This window comes from Sipha flava, unplaced genomic scaffold (assembly GCF_003268045.1).
Source record: "Sipha flava isolate LNK unplaced genomic scaffold, YSA_version1 76_pilon_pilon, whole genome shotgun sequence".
NCBI lineage: Eukaryota > Metazoa > Arthropoda > Insecta > Hemiptera > Aphididae > Sipha > Sipha flava.
In genome coordinates, this window is record NW_020273616.1 from 1,063,469 (window position 1) to 1,080,770 (window position 17,302).

At 25.7% G+C, this 17,302-nt stretch overlaps 4 protein-coding genes across 9 annotated transcripts in view; 1 reads left to right on the top strand and 3 right to left on the bottom strand.

Moving 5' to 3' along the window:
* The window catches only part of LOC112692753 (ribosome biogenesis regulatory protein homolog), a 3,881-nt gene extending 2,501 nt beyond the window's left edge, over positions 1-1,380 (bottom strand). Inside the window, exons 1-2 of the mRNA XM_025567536.1 lie at positions 1,120-1,380; positions 762-1,014 (exon numbers count right to left, since the gene is read on the bottom strand). Of these exons, the coding sequence (XP_025423321.1) occupies positions 762-1,014; positions 1,120-1,271 (405 nt within the window). The 5' untranslated portion in view covers positions 1,272-1,380. The remainder of the gene's footprint in view (positions 1-761; positions 1,015-1,119) is intronic.
* A 306-nt stretch (positions 1,381-1,686) lies between these two features.
* Positions 1,687-3,488, top strand: LOC112692752 (inactive peptidyl-prolyl cis-trans isomerase FKBP6). Of its 2 annotated transcripts, XM_025567535.1 has the most exons (3): positions 1,687-2,064; positions 2,391-3,121; positions 3,206-3,488. In XM_025567535.1, exons 1-3 carry the CDS (start codon positions 1,776-1,778, stop codon positions 3,440-3,442), a joined length of 1,257 nt encoding a protein of 418 aa, XP_025423320.1. In that variant the 5' UTR covers positions 1,687-1,775; the 3' UTR covers positions 3,443-3,488. The 2 variants fall into 2 exon arrangements, with proteins under 2 accessions (XP_025423320.1, XP_025423319.1); XM_025567534.1 differs by having other exon boundaries at positions 2,391-3,487.
* Positions 3,489-4,175: 687 nt separating this feature from the next.
* On the bottom strand, positions 4,176-8,239 carry LOC112692698 (dynein assembly factor 5, axonemal). Its single transcript, XM_025567441.1, has 12 exons — positions 7,422-8,239; positions 7,162-7,345; positions 6,953-7,098; positions 6,750-6,838; positions 6,528-6,671; positions 6,117-6,471; positions 5,648-5,809; positions 5,421-5,585; positions 5,222-5,349; positions 5,020-5,161; positions 4,766-4,951; positions 4,176-4,445 (listed from the first exon to the last, which is right to left on the bottom strand). The coding sequence occupies exons 1-12, from the start codon at positions 8,011-8,013 to the stop codon at positions 4,303-4,305; spliced, it is 2,436 nt and encodes an 811-aa protein (XP_025423226.1). The 5' UTR covers positions 8,014-8,239; the 3' UTR covers positions 4,176-4,302.
* Positions 8,240-16,378: 8,139 nt separating this feature from the next.
* The window catches only part of LOC112692721 (inositol-trisphosphate 3-kinase homolog), a 53,017-nt gene continuing 52,093 nt past the window's right edge, over positions 16,379-17,302 (bottom strand). For all 5 annotated transcript variants that reach the window (XM_025567477.1, XM_025567480.1, XM_025567478.1 and 2 more), the window contains 3 exons: positions 17,101-17,274; positions 16,859-17,032; positions 16,379-16,794 (listed from right to left, as the gene is read on the bottom strand). In XM_025567477.1, the coding sequence (XP_025423262.1) occupies positions 16,720-16,794; positions 16,859-17,032; positions 17,101-17,274 (423 nt within the window). In that variant the 3' untranslated portion in view covers positions 16,379-16,719. The remainder of the gene's footprint in view (positions 16,795-16,858; positions 17,033-17,100; positions 17,275-17,302) is intronic.

The following is a 17,302-nucleotide window of genomic DNA, read 5'->3' on the forward strand; positions in this document are numbered from 1 at the left end:
ATTCAGTACCTAGGGCTTCAGCCCCCCAAATCTCAAACGCTATTTGCGCCTATGATCTTGTACATAAAGTCTTATAAAATTAAATATGATGAATATTCATTGTAATACGATAAATCAATTTTGAAAGAAACAACAATATCAACAAACACAAAATTAAAAAGACAGTCATTTGACAGACTAATTAATACAATGTATCTAATACAATAAATGACAAAGGCCCAAAAAATAATACAGGCATTATATTGATGTTGGGAAGCTTTATGCTAGCAAATTGTATACTATCACGATGCTATTAATAAAAATTTTACAAAAACAGATTGTAAAATTGTATTAAGTATACAAAAAACTTTCATCACGCAAAACTCAAAAATTTCATTTTTATAATAAATTGTACTTCAATAGATAAAAGAAAATATTACATATTTTATTTACCCAGTTTTTTTTAAGTATCATAAAAATTGAACAATTAGTATTTATTTAAAATTTTGATTATTTAATAAATTAATTAAAATTTTGATAATTACCAATGTATGAACTGTTGTTGAAAGGTTAAACATGTCAAATACTAATCAAATATATTCAAGTTCAATTATTCAAAAATATATACATACTAATATATTCATTGTAAAATAACTGATTAATAAATAGTAAGTTAGACATCATACACTCATACATATCATACAAATCAATAATTTTATAATTAAATTTTAATATCACAGAAAATTTAATTGAAAAAGAAAATAATGCACATAAATAAATACCTGTAATATTTCATCCCATGTAGCTTTGGGTTTAGGAGTTTTTTTTATTCCTTTCTCAATGGCAAATTTCTGCCATTTAGTAAGTGGTTTAGGTTTTGGTAATGGTTTTTCACGAGGTAAATTATATCTCGGTTCTGGTAAATCGACATACATATATCCATCTTCATTTTTCATGGGCAATTCAAATAATTTATTTAATACTAACTGTACATTGTTTCTAGTTTCACTTTTCAAATAAGCCTCTTGGTCCAATCTGTAAACAGCAAAATATAAATATTAATATATTTTTTAGTTATGAAAATATAATATTAAATGACACGTACATACATTTAAGAAAAATACTTTAATCATATTTTACCTGAGCTGTTTAGTGTCAAAATCATTTGAATCAAAAGATAGTAGTGTACCCAAATCAATTTCTGGTTCTAATATTTTGGTTACACTCACACTTTGTTGTGCTGCCTCATCTAAAGCCGCTTTTTTGTTTAACACTTCATAAATGTCTTCCATTTTTTTAAGTGTCTACAATAACCATAAATGACTATATCCTTCAAATCTTTTAATTTTACTTGGAACGAAACACGTTGTTATTATTGTTATCGTATTTCATTACTACATATGTCGATTTTAAGGTTAGACAAAACTTGTGTGAAAACATCTATGGTTATCTATGGTTATTGATAACTTATCTTGTTTCTTTTTAATACATTTTATACTGCAAACTAATATATAAATTTATGATATATAGATATAGTTCGTGCTTCATACCGCCATGGAATACATTTTCAAGCTCTACCACGTGTTCAGAAGTTGGTGATTATGTCAATATAATATCGAGCAGGTTAATTGTTAACGGTTGTATGTTTAAATAATTCACGAATTATTTATTTTTTTTCTCGTCAACAATATTTTAGGCTTAGTAAATCATAATTAATTTTTGTAATTCATAAATCGATAATTTTGATATAATATTTGTTAACGGTGAAATTCATTATTTAATAACGTCTATATACCATGTCTGACGAAAAAGAGTTGTCATGTGAAATAGACAGTATATTGAAGAAAGCATCAGAAGAAATACTGAATAAACAATCTGGACATTGTTTCACAGTTGAAAATATAGAACCCAACTTCAATGAAGATTATTCCCCATATGTTAAAAAAGATTTGGAAGAATTTATCAATTTTGATATGTTAGGAGAGGAAAGTGATAATTTAGAATCTTTCAGTAACATACTTACTTCCACTAATCATGAAGATCTTACAGGTGATCGGTCAGTTTTAAAGATATTGTTGGATCCTGGTGAGTAAGAATATTCTTATTAAGAAGTCGTAATTTACGTTTACGTAAATAATTTATAAAATAACTAACCTTCAAATTTTTAAATTAACTATATGCCAGTAGGTGATATTTGTACTACTTTTGAATTTTTAATTTCTTCCTGTTGTTTATTAACAGTTAAAGTTATTTTTGTTATGGTACAACTAATACTTAAGAGAAGTTTATGCAAATATAAATCAATATTTTATTTTAGTCAATTAATTATTCTACAGTATTACAAAAGATGTTTTAATTTCAGACTTTAAATTAATTATTATAAGTTATTAATTTTTAATTTGTATTTATAGGAATTGGTCAAGTTGTACCTGAAAACTATATAGTCTTTTTACATTATATTGCTTATATATCAAACCTTCATGAACCATTTGATGTAACCTATCTTCAAGGCAAAAGACCAAAACGTTTTACTTTGGGTAACTATGAACTTTTACCCGGATTAGAAATTGGTGTAAAAACTATGAGAATTGGAGAAAATGCAAGATTCATAGTTAGTCCAGAATTAGCATACAGGGAAATGGGTTGTCCACCTCGTATACCACCAAACGCCACTATTTTATTTGATGTCCATCTGGTTTCTTATTTATCACCAGAAAATTCATTATTATATGATAAAGATAGCCGTGATCCTGAAAGATTTAATATAAGTATGGTTCAAGTAAAAAAAATACATAAAGAAGGTAATGAGCTATTTAAACTTAGAAATATAGAAAGAGCTATTTTTAAATATGAGAAGGCCATAGAATTGTTACATTTAATTGGGTGCAATTCTGATGATGAAGAAGTAGAAATTATGAAATATTTGAACAAACTATATACAAATTTAAGCCTGTGCTATTTAAAGCAATGTGCTTTTAATAAAGTATGTCGTATGGGTATAGAAGCCATGAAATATTCAGAAAGATTTTCCAAGTTTAGCACTAAATTATTTTTTAATTGGGGTAAAGCATTACGCTTACTGAAAGATTTTTCTGAAGCAAATAATAAGCTTAAAAAAGCATTAAAACTTGAACCTAAAAATGTTAGTATACTAGATGAAATTAAAATGCTAGAAAAAGATAGAGAATTCAACAAGAATATTCATTCATTTACTTTTTTGGATCAGAAATATCAAGAAGATGAAAATGTTCGTTGGCCACCATCATTTTGGGAAGTATTTCATACACGTTTATCAGAGTTTGTAAATGGTGATGATGATATATTAACTGTTAATTTGAACAATAATCTTGATGACATTGAGTTGGTGAAACGTAAGGTTAGTACTTATAATTTAAAGTGGCATATAATTCAAAAAGCTGGTGTTGAATCAAAAAGTATTGCCATACAGAAAATTGAAGAGTAAATTAATTTTTGTTGATATTTAAAATTTTAAACATTTTTTTCCTTAATAGTTATTAATAATAGTTAATAATGTTCATGATTATTAATTATATAGAATTATATATTTTTAACAATGTCAAAGTTACAATAAAGTTTTTTTTATAACGTTTTATTATTAATTATATTTATACTTTTATACATTTTTAAAGATGTTAAAGTTACAATAAAGTTTTTTTTTTTTATCTAACACTTATGATATGGATTTATTAATATGTGGTAATACTAATTTCTTTTATTAAAATAGTTGAAAACTATCATGTAAAAAGTGTTTTGAATTATTAATCTATCCAATAATCAATCATAAAAGTTATGAACTGAAATAAATCCTAGTTTAGTAACTTGGTAAAAATATTTTTGTGGTTATTTTCAGTATACAATTTTTAGGTATTTTTAAAATAGAATACAAACTCTAAATTAAATTATAATATAAATTATTCAATGGAATATTTTAAATACCATAAAATGGATACAATTAATAGATATAGCCAAATTATTATTTTTGTAGACTTATTAGTATTTTCTAGTACCCTGACAAATGACCATAATTGTTATTGGCTAATATTTAGCTCATATTTTATAAAGATCTTCTGTTAAATTTGAATCCCATGTATGTCACAGTCATACCATATTACTATGTACACATATTTTGGTACATTTCACTATTCAATTTTTTAAAAAAAAATGTATATAAAATATTTTATTTATAAATGTATTTAATTAAATAATTTTACTTAAAACTTAATACAATTTAAAAAGATACTTTTGTTATTGGTTTTACTTTGTTAAGAATACATATAATTGTTGATATCATTATTTTTGTATTTATGTGTCCAGTAAAATTTGACTTAATTCATTAGACAAATAATCCATCAAGTTTTGAGCATAATGTTTCTGTGAAAAAACATTAACATTGACATGTTTAGCAAGAATATCAGGTTTCATCCAAGAAAGTTCTTTTAATAAATCTAAATAAAAAAAAAACAAAATTAGAAAATTTAAATATAACTAAATTAATTATTGAATAATAATTTCAGAAAAATAATTTATATTTTTTTAAAGAAATTATTAAAAGGTGTGTGTTAGTATATGTTTGTAACTTCTTAAAACTATTTTAAATCAATTAAGTTTGATATTGAAAAATAACCAATATGTAAAGATAATTAACTAGAAGACTTGTTCTGCTGTTTGTTGCATCAATAAATTAATGTTTTTAATAATTGTGTATGTAACTATTATCTGTTAACTTTTCAGAAATCATTCATTAATATTAAACATTATTCATTACCTAATATACATTTTTGTATATTCTCATCATCCAAAAATATTACTAGGGTTTTGTACAATTGAGTAATGTGAGCTTCGTAATGTAATAAATAATCTTCAGGAAGAGGTTTTATGTATGTAACTTTGAGCAAGTTTATGGCTTTGAAGCGAGTATTTCCCGGATTATCATTTAAACGAGCTAGAGCAACTAAATATTTTCATTATTTTTATCTTTGATCTTTAAATTCTTTAAATTATTTGTATTCAATACTATACCTCTAGTAATATTGTTTATTATATCTCCATCTATATTATTTGACTTCTTGGCAGCACTAACTATAGAATATAAGGAATCTAATGCACACTCACGAGTTTTATTGTGATTGTCATCTGCGAGAGCCAAAAATAATGGAAAAATCTACAACACAATTTATATTACTTTAAAATATAATATTTGTAATAAAAAAATGTCAATTACTTGTTGTAAAATTATATCATTGTAACATGTTAATTTATTGATTATACTTTGTGCACAAAAACACGAAGCAGCTCTTAAACTTTCTGCAGTTTTACCAGGTCGCCATGTTAAAAAGGGGAACACTAAACCTATAGTATAATTCAAGAGAAAACATTTTTACAACTATATTTTATTTAAAAAAATAAAATATATATTTTACCAGAAAGAAGTTGCCAAAGTTGTTTATCAATGAAAATATCTTTATTCACACAAGTATTTATGTTAATTAATATTTTCATAAGAAATTTAGGATCTTTTTCAAAGTTGTTTAAACATTTTGTAAGTATTTGCAAATAGATTTCATAACAATTTAAAATCACATATTCTAAAAATAAAAAATATTTATAATTTTAATTATGTATGTGTAAGAAAATTATAAGCACTAACCAGCATCTGTGGCAATTTTATCAAGAACTTTTCTTCCAGGTGAATGCACCATCCATGAATCACAACTATCATTAAGTTCATTTAATAACTTTTCTCCATGTTTTTTGAAAAGTTGTTGCTTAGTTTTTGGTTCACACATATTAATTAATTCTTTAAAAATTACTAAAAATAAAAAATATATTTATACCCAAACAAATTAATCATTTTAATTATATTTTAAAAAGAAAATATAGAAAAATGGAAGGACGGGTATAGAAATAAATATATAGGAACTTTTTTAGAAAATTCTAAATGAAAAATAGTAAATAAATTAATAAAAATAATATCAATCATATAATTATATAATTATACTCTATAATTAAAATATTTCAGTCAATGAAATAATATAAAATAGAGTTAATAAAAAAATTTGAAGAAAAATAAATTTTAAATTGCCGCATTATTTATTGATTTTAATAATAACACTTACAATGATTGTCAAATTCATCCATAGTTGTAGTTTGAACAGTTATGTAGATTTTAAAAATATCATAAGAAAATTTCTGGCATTCTGATTTACAAGCAACTAATATGTATTCGATTACTTGAAGTAAATATTTTTTGAATAAAGGGTCATGTATTTCACAAATTTCTGGTTTTACTAATATAGTAATTATAGATTCTACATGTATGGATAATTCAGCAGATTGAACATTTTTTAATAATCCAGATAAAATGTTCATATGACCTGAATGTGGTTCAGAATCACTTATGGCAGGTAACAATAATTTCAAATAAACACTTGGTGATATGAAGTAACTCATAATTTCTGCAGCCTGACGAACCTAAAATAGTACATTCTTTATAAATAATTCTTATTCATAAATGATGTAAGACATACATGAGTTGATGCTGAATGATTTGGTTGTCTGCAACATTTAGTCATGGCAGTTAATAATTGATTTAAATGCTGAATTATAGAATTTTCGGCATTCAACGCAACCACACACAATAGTTGACCTGATTTAATACTTATATCTTCTTTCTATAGTTTTTGTAGTTCAATAGAAAGATTTATAATAGATTGATTTCTATAACATATAAGTAATTTGACAATGCTTACCCAATCATCTAGTTCACGAATTATTACAGGGAGTAACTTTAATACTTCTTGAGCAACTAGGGTACGACAACCTAAATTTGGTCGTTTGACTGCAATTTATACAATTCATATTATTTATTAAAATATGTCTATAGTTGATAAATTAATATGTATAATAATCATTAAAAGAAAAACAAAATAATGACATAATAAAGAATACCAACCATTCGGAGGATAATGATCTAAATTATCAGGTAAAAAATCCATTTTGTCTTTGAACTTTACTTCATTTTCATTTAGATATTGATTTCCAATTTCATCCCAGAGGCGTTCAGCTTCTTCACGATTTGGCTGATGGTTGTCAACTTGACTACAAAGAAAAATAAAATAAAAATCAGACATACATATTTATAAAATACTAGAATAGACTTACGCAGTCAAAATTAAAGGAACAAGTTTTGCAAAATATGAATACCTATCAGGTAGGTTTAACATCCAATTAGTTACAACACGACATAGAGCTAAACGGACATTAACATTTTGATCAAAAAGTCTTTCGCTTATAGCAGTACATACTTCTGGAACTTGTTTTCCATTACTGTACATAATGACATAATCTAGAAACATATAAATACATTTATACACAAGTATGAATATATACATTTTATAAAACCAAGAAAATTAAAATTTTACTTAGAGACTGGATTGCTGTATATCTAACAGCTGATTGATGAAAATTTGTTGTTTTTAATAGAGGTTCAATAAGCGATTCAGCTACCATATGAAAATGCGTTTTGGTAGCATTAACTACTTCTACTACGCACAAGCAACTTTCTTTCTTAACAGCAGGACATGGATCCACAATGCCGTTTACCAAAATACTAACCACATCATCCAAACATGGTAAAATCAAGTGTCCATTATTTTTGGTGATATCCCATAACAGCTGGATGTACAACAGTCTAATTTCTTCTGAATTTTCTAATAATGTTATGTTACCCATACGCTTGTGTACGGTAAAAATAATTGGGGCAATGTCATCTACACACTTCAAGCACACTAAAACCTTCATTAGGTTAATGGCCGATTCCCGGCATGCTTCAGAACTATCATTCAAGCACGGATACACATACGTTTTAATAGCCAACATAAAGTCTGGGGAAATTTTGAACTTTTCGTCACTCACGATCTTTGTCAATTCATCCAAGTTTTGTTTTCTAATCTTTCTGTTTTCACTCAGTAATAATTTAAAGTGCTTGTCGCACATAAAATCACCGGCACTCATCCTTGTAAGTAATCGCTTAAAATTTTACGAATTTCTGGTCTACAGAATAACGAATGCTAATCGATAAGAAGAAACTATTTAATAAGGACAGAGTATTTGATCAAACATTTGAAATCCATAGGTTGGTTCTACATTGGCGCCATAGCAATGTTATCATCGTTTTGCCATCACTGAAGTTATTGTTATATGGGATGTCTAATCATGAAACACAGTAAACGACATTCTTATCAATTTACGTTTTATTCGCTCCAAGGTGGATATATATATATATATATATATCCACCTTGATTCGCTCATTTTGAGCGTCTAAGAACTCTTCTTTCAAAATCAGAATTATAAAATAAATTGATAAGTTTAATTTTCAAATTTGTTGTTGCCAACATCAAAAAGTATAAATCCCACCAATGGTAATTTCAACCTAACAAAAAAAAAATTATTTATATATTTTCCATGTGATTTCTAATTCAAATATTATTGTACGATTAAAATAAGGAATGCGTTTTTGTTTTTGCGGATTTGTTTCATATAAGTATAACATAGAGTGACCAGACATCCCGTTTACAATGGGATTGTGTCTTTTTTGATCATCACATCCCGTTGTCCCGACAAACTTCGTAAGGGACGCTTTTTACACCGGTTTTAGAAGATTGTCCCATTTTAATACCGTTGATTCCATATTATTTATTTTATAATATATTAAAACTTGTAAATAAAATATCTATATATGAAAAAAAGAATTATAAATATTAAATAATTGTTAAATTCAATAAATACTTCCGAAAAATACGAGAAAGCCGTGGAAAGTGTAGAAAAAGGCTTACAAAATTCATGAATAATGGAAATAGCTTATAAATTTATAATTTAATTATTTAATTACTTTAATTTTACATACAAACCGCAAATCATATTAAAAAAAGTAAAGCTAAAATTGAAAACATAAATATATATATTATTTCGTTTAATGTTTGTAATTAAATACAATCGAAAAAAAATCATTCGTGTAAAAACATTCAAATAAGTATACGAAATATAACTAAGTGCCGCAACTACGATTATGAATTTTTTAATACGTCTTACATCACATTTGCCTTGTACATTCTACACCTTAGGCAGTTGTGGCTAGTGGCGTACATTCAATCTTGTTCTGGGGGGGGGGGGGGTGTTAACAAAAATAATTGTTATCTTTTTTTTTTCGTTGCACAGATAAATAAGATAAATAACTGCTATAAATAGGTATTATTTTATACAACTTTTATACCAATTTACAGTTTACTTTTATATTACAGTAAATTAATAGCTATTGGCAGGGGTGGATTGGCCTATCGGGAAATCGAGAATCTTCCCGATGGATCGGTCCTTGTTTGGGGCGCTCTTTATTATTATATAATTCCCCAAAAAGTTATATTTTGTAAAATAAATAAAAACCATTAAAAAAATAAATATAAATTTAAAGATGCATTAAGATCAAACTTCAAGTTCAAGTTGGAACTGATTAATCATGTAACTTACTCAAAACTATAATAGCTATAATTATAGTAAAGTTATTGTACATTTTACTAATTTAGGAGTGAAACTAAACAAATTTTGAAATTGATGCAAAATAAAGCATTTTTTTGGGAGGGGGAAGGATTAAAATAGTTTAATTTGTGGTTCATAGGTCGGTTTGTTTCATATTTCTTGGGCCGAAAATAGTTGTCAATCCGCCCCTGGCTATTGGAATATAAAAACAGCATTGTTAACAAAACTTTTCAAGCACCTATCAATATAATTATTTAATTATCATAATATTTGTATAGTTGTATATTTTAAGTTCAAAGCGTAATAATGAATCTACGAATATATTACACGTCATCGATAATAAAACAATTTTCTTTTTTTTTTGTCTTTGGGAGGGGTTTGAACCCGGATCCCCCCCCGCCGTATGCACGCCACTGGTTGTGGTATTGGCAGTTGTATGAACTGAATAATAAATTGTTCAATTAATCCATATTTAAGTAATTTTTATTATAATCTATCAGGAAGCTCTCTTTTGCTCATTATAACCAAAAAACAAATAAATGTATACATAAATCTTTTGAATTTTATAAATGTAAAATAACTACTACATACTAAATATCAATGTAGTACATTAAATATAAATAATATAAAACATGGTGTATCCTTTTTCTTATAGTTATGTGCATTAGGTATTATAGTCTTTAAATGTATTATTTATTGTTTTCTATACGTATACCTAATAAAGTAAAACAAAAACAAAAAACAACCATTAACAAACAATTTATATTGCAGTGAAAAACTAGTCAGAGTTGATATATACTTATAAAATTATTGAACTGTATAACTTCTTTATTGATGGACATTTCATGCTCAGAATTTAAATTTTCAATTAATAATAATTTTCCTTTTTTTTTTTATATAAGAAAACTACTGTTGCAAATATTGCGTTTAAAAAAATTTGATTTTTTACCATTTATATTTTATATTATAAGAATATTTCTTACACAGTTCACACGAAAAAGTAATTTTACAAAATAAGTATACTACTAGACTTTCTAGTATTTTACTACATATTTCAGTAGGAATAACGAAAATATATAATTTGTATTGATACAATATTTGGTTTTGTTTAACAGTCATGGTATTCTGTAGAGCAGCAGTTCCCAAACTTTTTTTTCTGCAGTACCTTTTTTTGGACTCAATTTAGCCACGGTGCTCTGCTGTAAATAACATGAAATATAGGAAAAAAAAATACTCAATGATAACTAATTTTATTAAAATTTAACTTAATTATAAATTAAAGAATTTTTAAAATTAAAAAGTAAATAAATAAAAATTATTGTTATTATTATTATAATTATTACATAAAAATATTATAAGGTTAAATTGAAAATGTCCGAATATACAATAGAAAATATTTCAAACAAATAAGAAAAAAATTCTATACATTTTAAACTATTTGTTATGAACCGTAACCACGTTGCCCTTAGAAAATGCCTATGGTGCATGTTGGGCACGGTGGTGCACAGTTTGGAAACCGCTGCTTAGAGAATAACTTGTTTTATATTGAATTTTTTGAAATTAAAATTTGCCGCTTAAAATATTAATATATTTTTATTATCTATATATAGCCCATGCATACAATCAGCGGTGCATCTTTATATTCATGACTAGTGCTGTTAGATCAGACCGATTTATTACTAACCATTCAACCGACCCGACCACTAGCTTAATTCGGAATATCAGTTAAATCGGCCAATACTGTAACAATAATCTTGACCAAATATTTTAGTATTAATTCAATAAGGTTAAATCGGTCAAATGTCAAAATAATTACAACATTTTTTATCATTTCAAAAGGCTTTTGATGTTGGTCTTATATATATAGAGAGTTTAACAGGTCTATTTGGCTATTGCAGTAATTTTTTTCTATTCAATATTTCTATAATACTTATAATTAAAATAAATTTGAATTTTAGCAATCTTTGAAAATTGTTTACAACATAACCAAATTATAAGTTTTAAAAGCCAAAATTGTTTTTAAATATTAATTTACAAAAAAAACTATATTTGATCTAGTTAATTAAGCTATCGTTGAAATTGGCCATTAAAACAGATTTTGTTACTAATTCTCAGCTAATACGAGATATGACCAAAGCTTGATGGGTAATTCTCGACCAACATTATTGGACTTTTGCATATTTTTTGATCCTAGATACAAAAAGTTTGATCCAGAAATTGGCATTGTCAATAAAATAAAATGTAGTTTAAAAGAATTAATAACAGAGATTTAGATTTAGACAAGAAACCCCTAATCGAGACACAGAAGAGAAACGTAGTTTTTGATTTTTTTATTTCCATTAGGCAATCAAATAGTAAATCATTCTTGTGTCCAATATATAAGCTATTTAAGTCCAATTTATGGAGAGGAAACCCAAATAGATAAAAAATAATGATCCTATCTGTGGTGGAAGCAAAATGAGATAAGATTATCAAAATTCTCAAAAATATTCAAGAGTTTTGGAACTTCGACTGCTGATAAGAGACTTTTCTATAAAACTAGTAATATTATAACAGCTAAACGAAACTGCCTTTTCAGTAAAAATGTAGATATGCTGATATTTTTAGCTAATAATACAAAAGGTCAATAGGTTATTTACGTACTTTATATTGTAATTTTATACAGAGCCGTCTTAAGGTTTTTATGGAGCCTTTTAATACTAAATTATGATATATATATATATTTTCACACAATGCATTATTATTTATTAAATATTATACTATATTAGTAAAAAGTGAATTTTTGTTTAAATCACTGTTACTTTATTGTTTATTTTAATATAAAAATAGGTATATACGTCAAAAATACTTTCCTATTAATTAAAATGTCTAGACATTAATTATTCATATATTAATATATTTCATAGTTAAAAATAAATGTAATTAATTAAACAAAAACTAAAATAATAGTCATTATACAACATTAAAACAATATAAGTATTGATATAAATTTGTCAAATATTCAGTACTCTTTAATGGTTTCTTCCTAACTTTTTCATTTGCAAAGGTTTCTATAACATTTTCATAATCCAAACTTGATAGTAGTTCATGTTCAATACTCATTAAAGATAACGTGTTTAACCGTTTCTGGCTCATGGTCGTTCTAAGTTCTTTTTTAATTAAATTTAACTTAGAATATGAACGTTCCCCACTACAGTTCGTAATCATCATTGATAAAAAAATTCGGAAAGATATTATTATGTTTTGAAATGTTTTTTATAGTCTATTTGATTTTAAACATTTGTGTGTAGTAGAATTACTGAATTCAGATATATTAAGTTTCTATAGATACGCTAAGTATATACATTCTAAAATTAATTTATTTTCATTAATGTCTATATGATAAAATTCCGCAAATGTTTTACAATGGATTTACAATGTTTTACAATGTATTTCTTAACTTTTTAAAATAAATCAAAATAACGATAACACAGCGCACGTCAAAATAATGTATGTACGTGTGTACCAGGAATAAATTTAAAATTTAGAAATTAATCCAATTATATAATTTAGTATTTTGATACAAAGCTAATTTTAATATTTTTTCGTTCGAGTCTTCAAGACTAATATTAAAAACATTTTAAGAAAAAAAAAATTTAAATTTTATATTTAGTAAATTATATACTCTATGTGAGTTGGGGCCTTTAAAATTTCGGGACTTAAGACGACACTGATTTTATATGTTCATGGTTCTCAATGTATTTTAAGAAATATTTTTTGATTTCTATTCATATTTTATCATATTATGATATTCAGATTCGTACATTTTTTTTTAGTTTTATCAGTGTTTTATAAGAAAAATTAATGAAAATCATTTATTCTTGAAAACCACCAAAGTACCTATATAGTAAAATTGTCTAAAGTTATTATATGACTTTATATTACGGCCCTACGCTAGGCGTTTCCAATTATTCCGAAAATATAAATAACTACACATTTCTGATAGTCGCAATAGTGATGAATTTTGAGTAATAACTATGGAATTCATTTTTAAGTCTTTTTACACATAATCTTATACGTAAAATAAAAAATTATAATTTTTTTTTAGGTAGAAATGTTAGAAAAATAGAGCTAAGTTAAAATAAGAGCTAAATTAGTTTTTTTAAGAGGCGGCAAAATTTGATTTTGCCTAGTGCACTATTTTCGCTCGGGCCGGCCCTGCATATATGTACCTATACTTAATTATAATGCTTTTATGATATTCATTATGGTGTAAATCGAAATCATTTGGTTTTACTGGAGTAACCGAAATGGAAATAATCCGGTTGTGATCGAAATTGGTCAATCTTCAAAAATTGTCAAACCAACAGGACTAATTGTGATTTTATATATATATAGTAGGTACTCTAGTTGTGACTAGTACAGCACTATTGCCAACCACGACACCGATCGTGTGCGGTTAGGGAATATTATGGTGGAGGTATAGATAACTATTTTATAATATATATTGTAATGATGTGTATCATTCAATACTGCGCAAATATTTTATAATAATGTATATTATATGATTTAAAATCATTTTAAAAAATAAATAACGGTCCCTTCGATACCCGCACGGACAATACAAATCTAACAATAAAGACATTGACATCCTAAGTAGGTCTAATCTTCAAAGGACCGGTCCAAGGTCCATCCCGCCATACGTCCCTATATAACAAGGACACACAACATTCTCCTGGAGCTCTTGATCATAGGTCAGGGGCGTATTTAGACTTACTTCTAGGGGGGGGGGCTAAAATTTTTTTTTTTTAATTCAGACTCAAATGTTCAAGTAAAATGTTTGATAATATTAAAATTATGTGAATTCTTAATATTTGTGATTTTTTTTTTTTTTAATCTAATGCCGGATCGACTTAGAGTAAACTTTTGTGTATTTCATTTTTAACACTTATCTATGTTTTGAAATATACGCTTGTGTTTTATTTGATTTTTCACTAAGTATATACTCGATAAAAAGTCTAATTCAGTATTCACAGCCAAGTGTAATTTGATTTTATAATAAAATAATCCATAACAAAAAAATTTGAAATGTGTTTCACATATAATCGATTTCTTAAATACGGATTCAGGGGGGGGGGCGATTGCTCCCTCCTAAAATACATCCCTGCACCCCGGCGGCATTATATATTAATGTTAATAAAAGACAACGGTCAATGTCGTATATTTTGTTTACAAAATCTTTAACATCCTTCATATTAAAGCAATCATTGAAAATAATATCTAATAAGCAGGGTTCGTAAGTTCATGCCCTAAAAAATTATTGTAATTTTTTTTAAATACTCGTATTTTTTTTTTATTTTAAAAAAATTGTAACAGGCCACATTCAATACCTTCGCGGGCCGTGGGTTGGACACCACTGGACTATAATCTTATATTATTGACACAATAATTTCTTTTATGGTTATGAAACTGGTTCATAACACTTGTCTCGTAGTTTGAAGTGGTTGACATATTCATTTAAAACAAAAGGTAGAGTGAAAATATTAGTTTTGATGGCCAAATGTTTAGGAATAAAGTCACATATTAAATAATTCAGTATTTTTATTCAGCTTTTGAAAAATTATTTTTCTGTTTCCAATTTTGATTACGAATTGTAGTTAAAAAAATATATTATTTAGGTATTGTTTATGTCCCATGTCAGGTAGAAATATTTGGTTTGACATCCATTTTTCATAGCAGTTCCAGTGTCACCATATAAAAAGTAATAACAAACAAAAAAAATAAAATAATTTGTACAATAATAATGCATAATACCAGTAAAATAATTATTTATTAACACAGTTGCCTTTTTATTGACCTTCGTTTATTATCCGCTAAGTTTTCTATGCCTAATCAATAATAGATAATTATGAAATAAGTCAAATAATAAATTGTATATCAACAATCATTTTACTTTAGAAAATAAAGTAAAAAGTAAAATTTGTTTTTGAAAATTGCATTCTGCTATTATATATAAATGGTAGCGCTTTTGAGCATTCTTCAATGATTTTATTTCTAATTTTAAAATAAAATATGTTTTCAATTTCATTTTCTGATTATGTTCTGTCAACATAATTGTATAAATACATTTTTATATATTTTATGTTTCATTTGTATATTTCAGTGTAAACTAAGGATATAACATTTCACTATTCTGATTTAGAGCTAGCAAATAGCAAATAATAATGCTTTGAGATAATATTCTTAATTTTATACGTTCTTTTAACAGTATTAATATATATATATGGATATAAATATATATGTTTAGTTAGAATTCCAAGGTACATAATCATTTTCATTATTTTTTTAAATTTATTCTTTAAATTTAATTAATATATATATATATTTTTATATATATATATATATATATATATATATATATATATATATAAATTGTAATTTAATTTAATTGCTTGGTTCCTTAAATGTATAATATAAACAATTAATAGTTTCTAAATGGATGTACATTTTATAATTCAAAAAAAAAAAAAATATATAAATTAAGACATAATTATTTAAAAAAACGCTAATAAGAATTTAATATCTGAATACTGTAAAGGTTGATAACTTTTATCTATTAGATATGTATTCACCAATTAATTTAATCATTATAAAATATCTTAAGTGAAAGAATACTATGAAAAAATATTATAATTTTATTTATCTAAAATATAGACATTCTTCTATTAAAAACTATTGGCAAAAAAAAAAGTTGTAACAATTTTAAACTTGGTAGTATCACAATAATAATAAAACAAACATATGTACAAATAAATAATTGTATATGATACAAATACAAAAAAAAAAAAAAAAAAATAAAAGTTTATACAATGTTAATACTGGACAATTAATAAAATTAGTAAATCAAGAGCTTAAGTTTATTTTATTCTCATACTTGTATTATGAGTTTTCTGATTATAAATGCTTGGATAAAAATCAGTCGTCAGTCACCACTGACTGTAATAATATTTAAATATAAATATATATAAAAAGAAAAAATCTATATTAAAACTTAAAATTACTTTTATATAAACAGGAAAAAAAATAGTCATCGTGTAAAAATGTAAACACAGATACAAGGCAACAAGGGTAATCCATGTGTCTTTTGATATGGAGTTGGCAATTATATTATTGACTAGAAAATTTTTTTAAGAAAGTTAACATAACTTTTCAATTTTCCACTTTAATAGAGCTTGATGGTGCCACTGAGTCTTTTGAGATAGGAGTATGTAAATTCTCAGTCGACTAAAAATATTAAAATATGAATTAGTTAACTATTTCATTATCAAATTTTAATTAGTTAAACTACCTCTATGAGATGATCAAGACCAAATAAGAAACCTTCTTCGTGGTTGCCAGGCACCCATGGTTGTCTGTGAGTAAGTACCATATTTTCAGGTACAGGTCTAGTTTTGGCAAAGTCAATCAGCCAAGCACCAACTTTGGTATCATCATATATAATTAAAATACTGCTACCCACAATCTGCAAGATTATTTTCTTATTTTATTGTTGATTAACAAAATTAAGTTTTTGATGTATTCTCAACTTACCTCATGAGTTTTAAAATAATGAGAACGATCCAATTTCGACCGTATCTCATTCAGTCTGGCAACCAACCTTTGTTTGATGTCATGGCGGTCACCCAGGAACAAAGCCAGAGTGTTATTAACTTCTTCATCACTCTTCACAGTCTTCAAATCAGTAACAGGAGGAGAACCTCGAAACTGTAATATTATTATGATGGTTAATTTT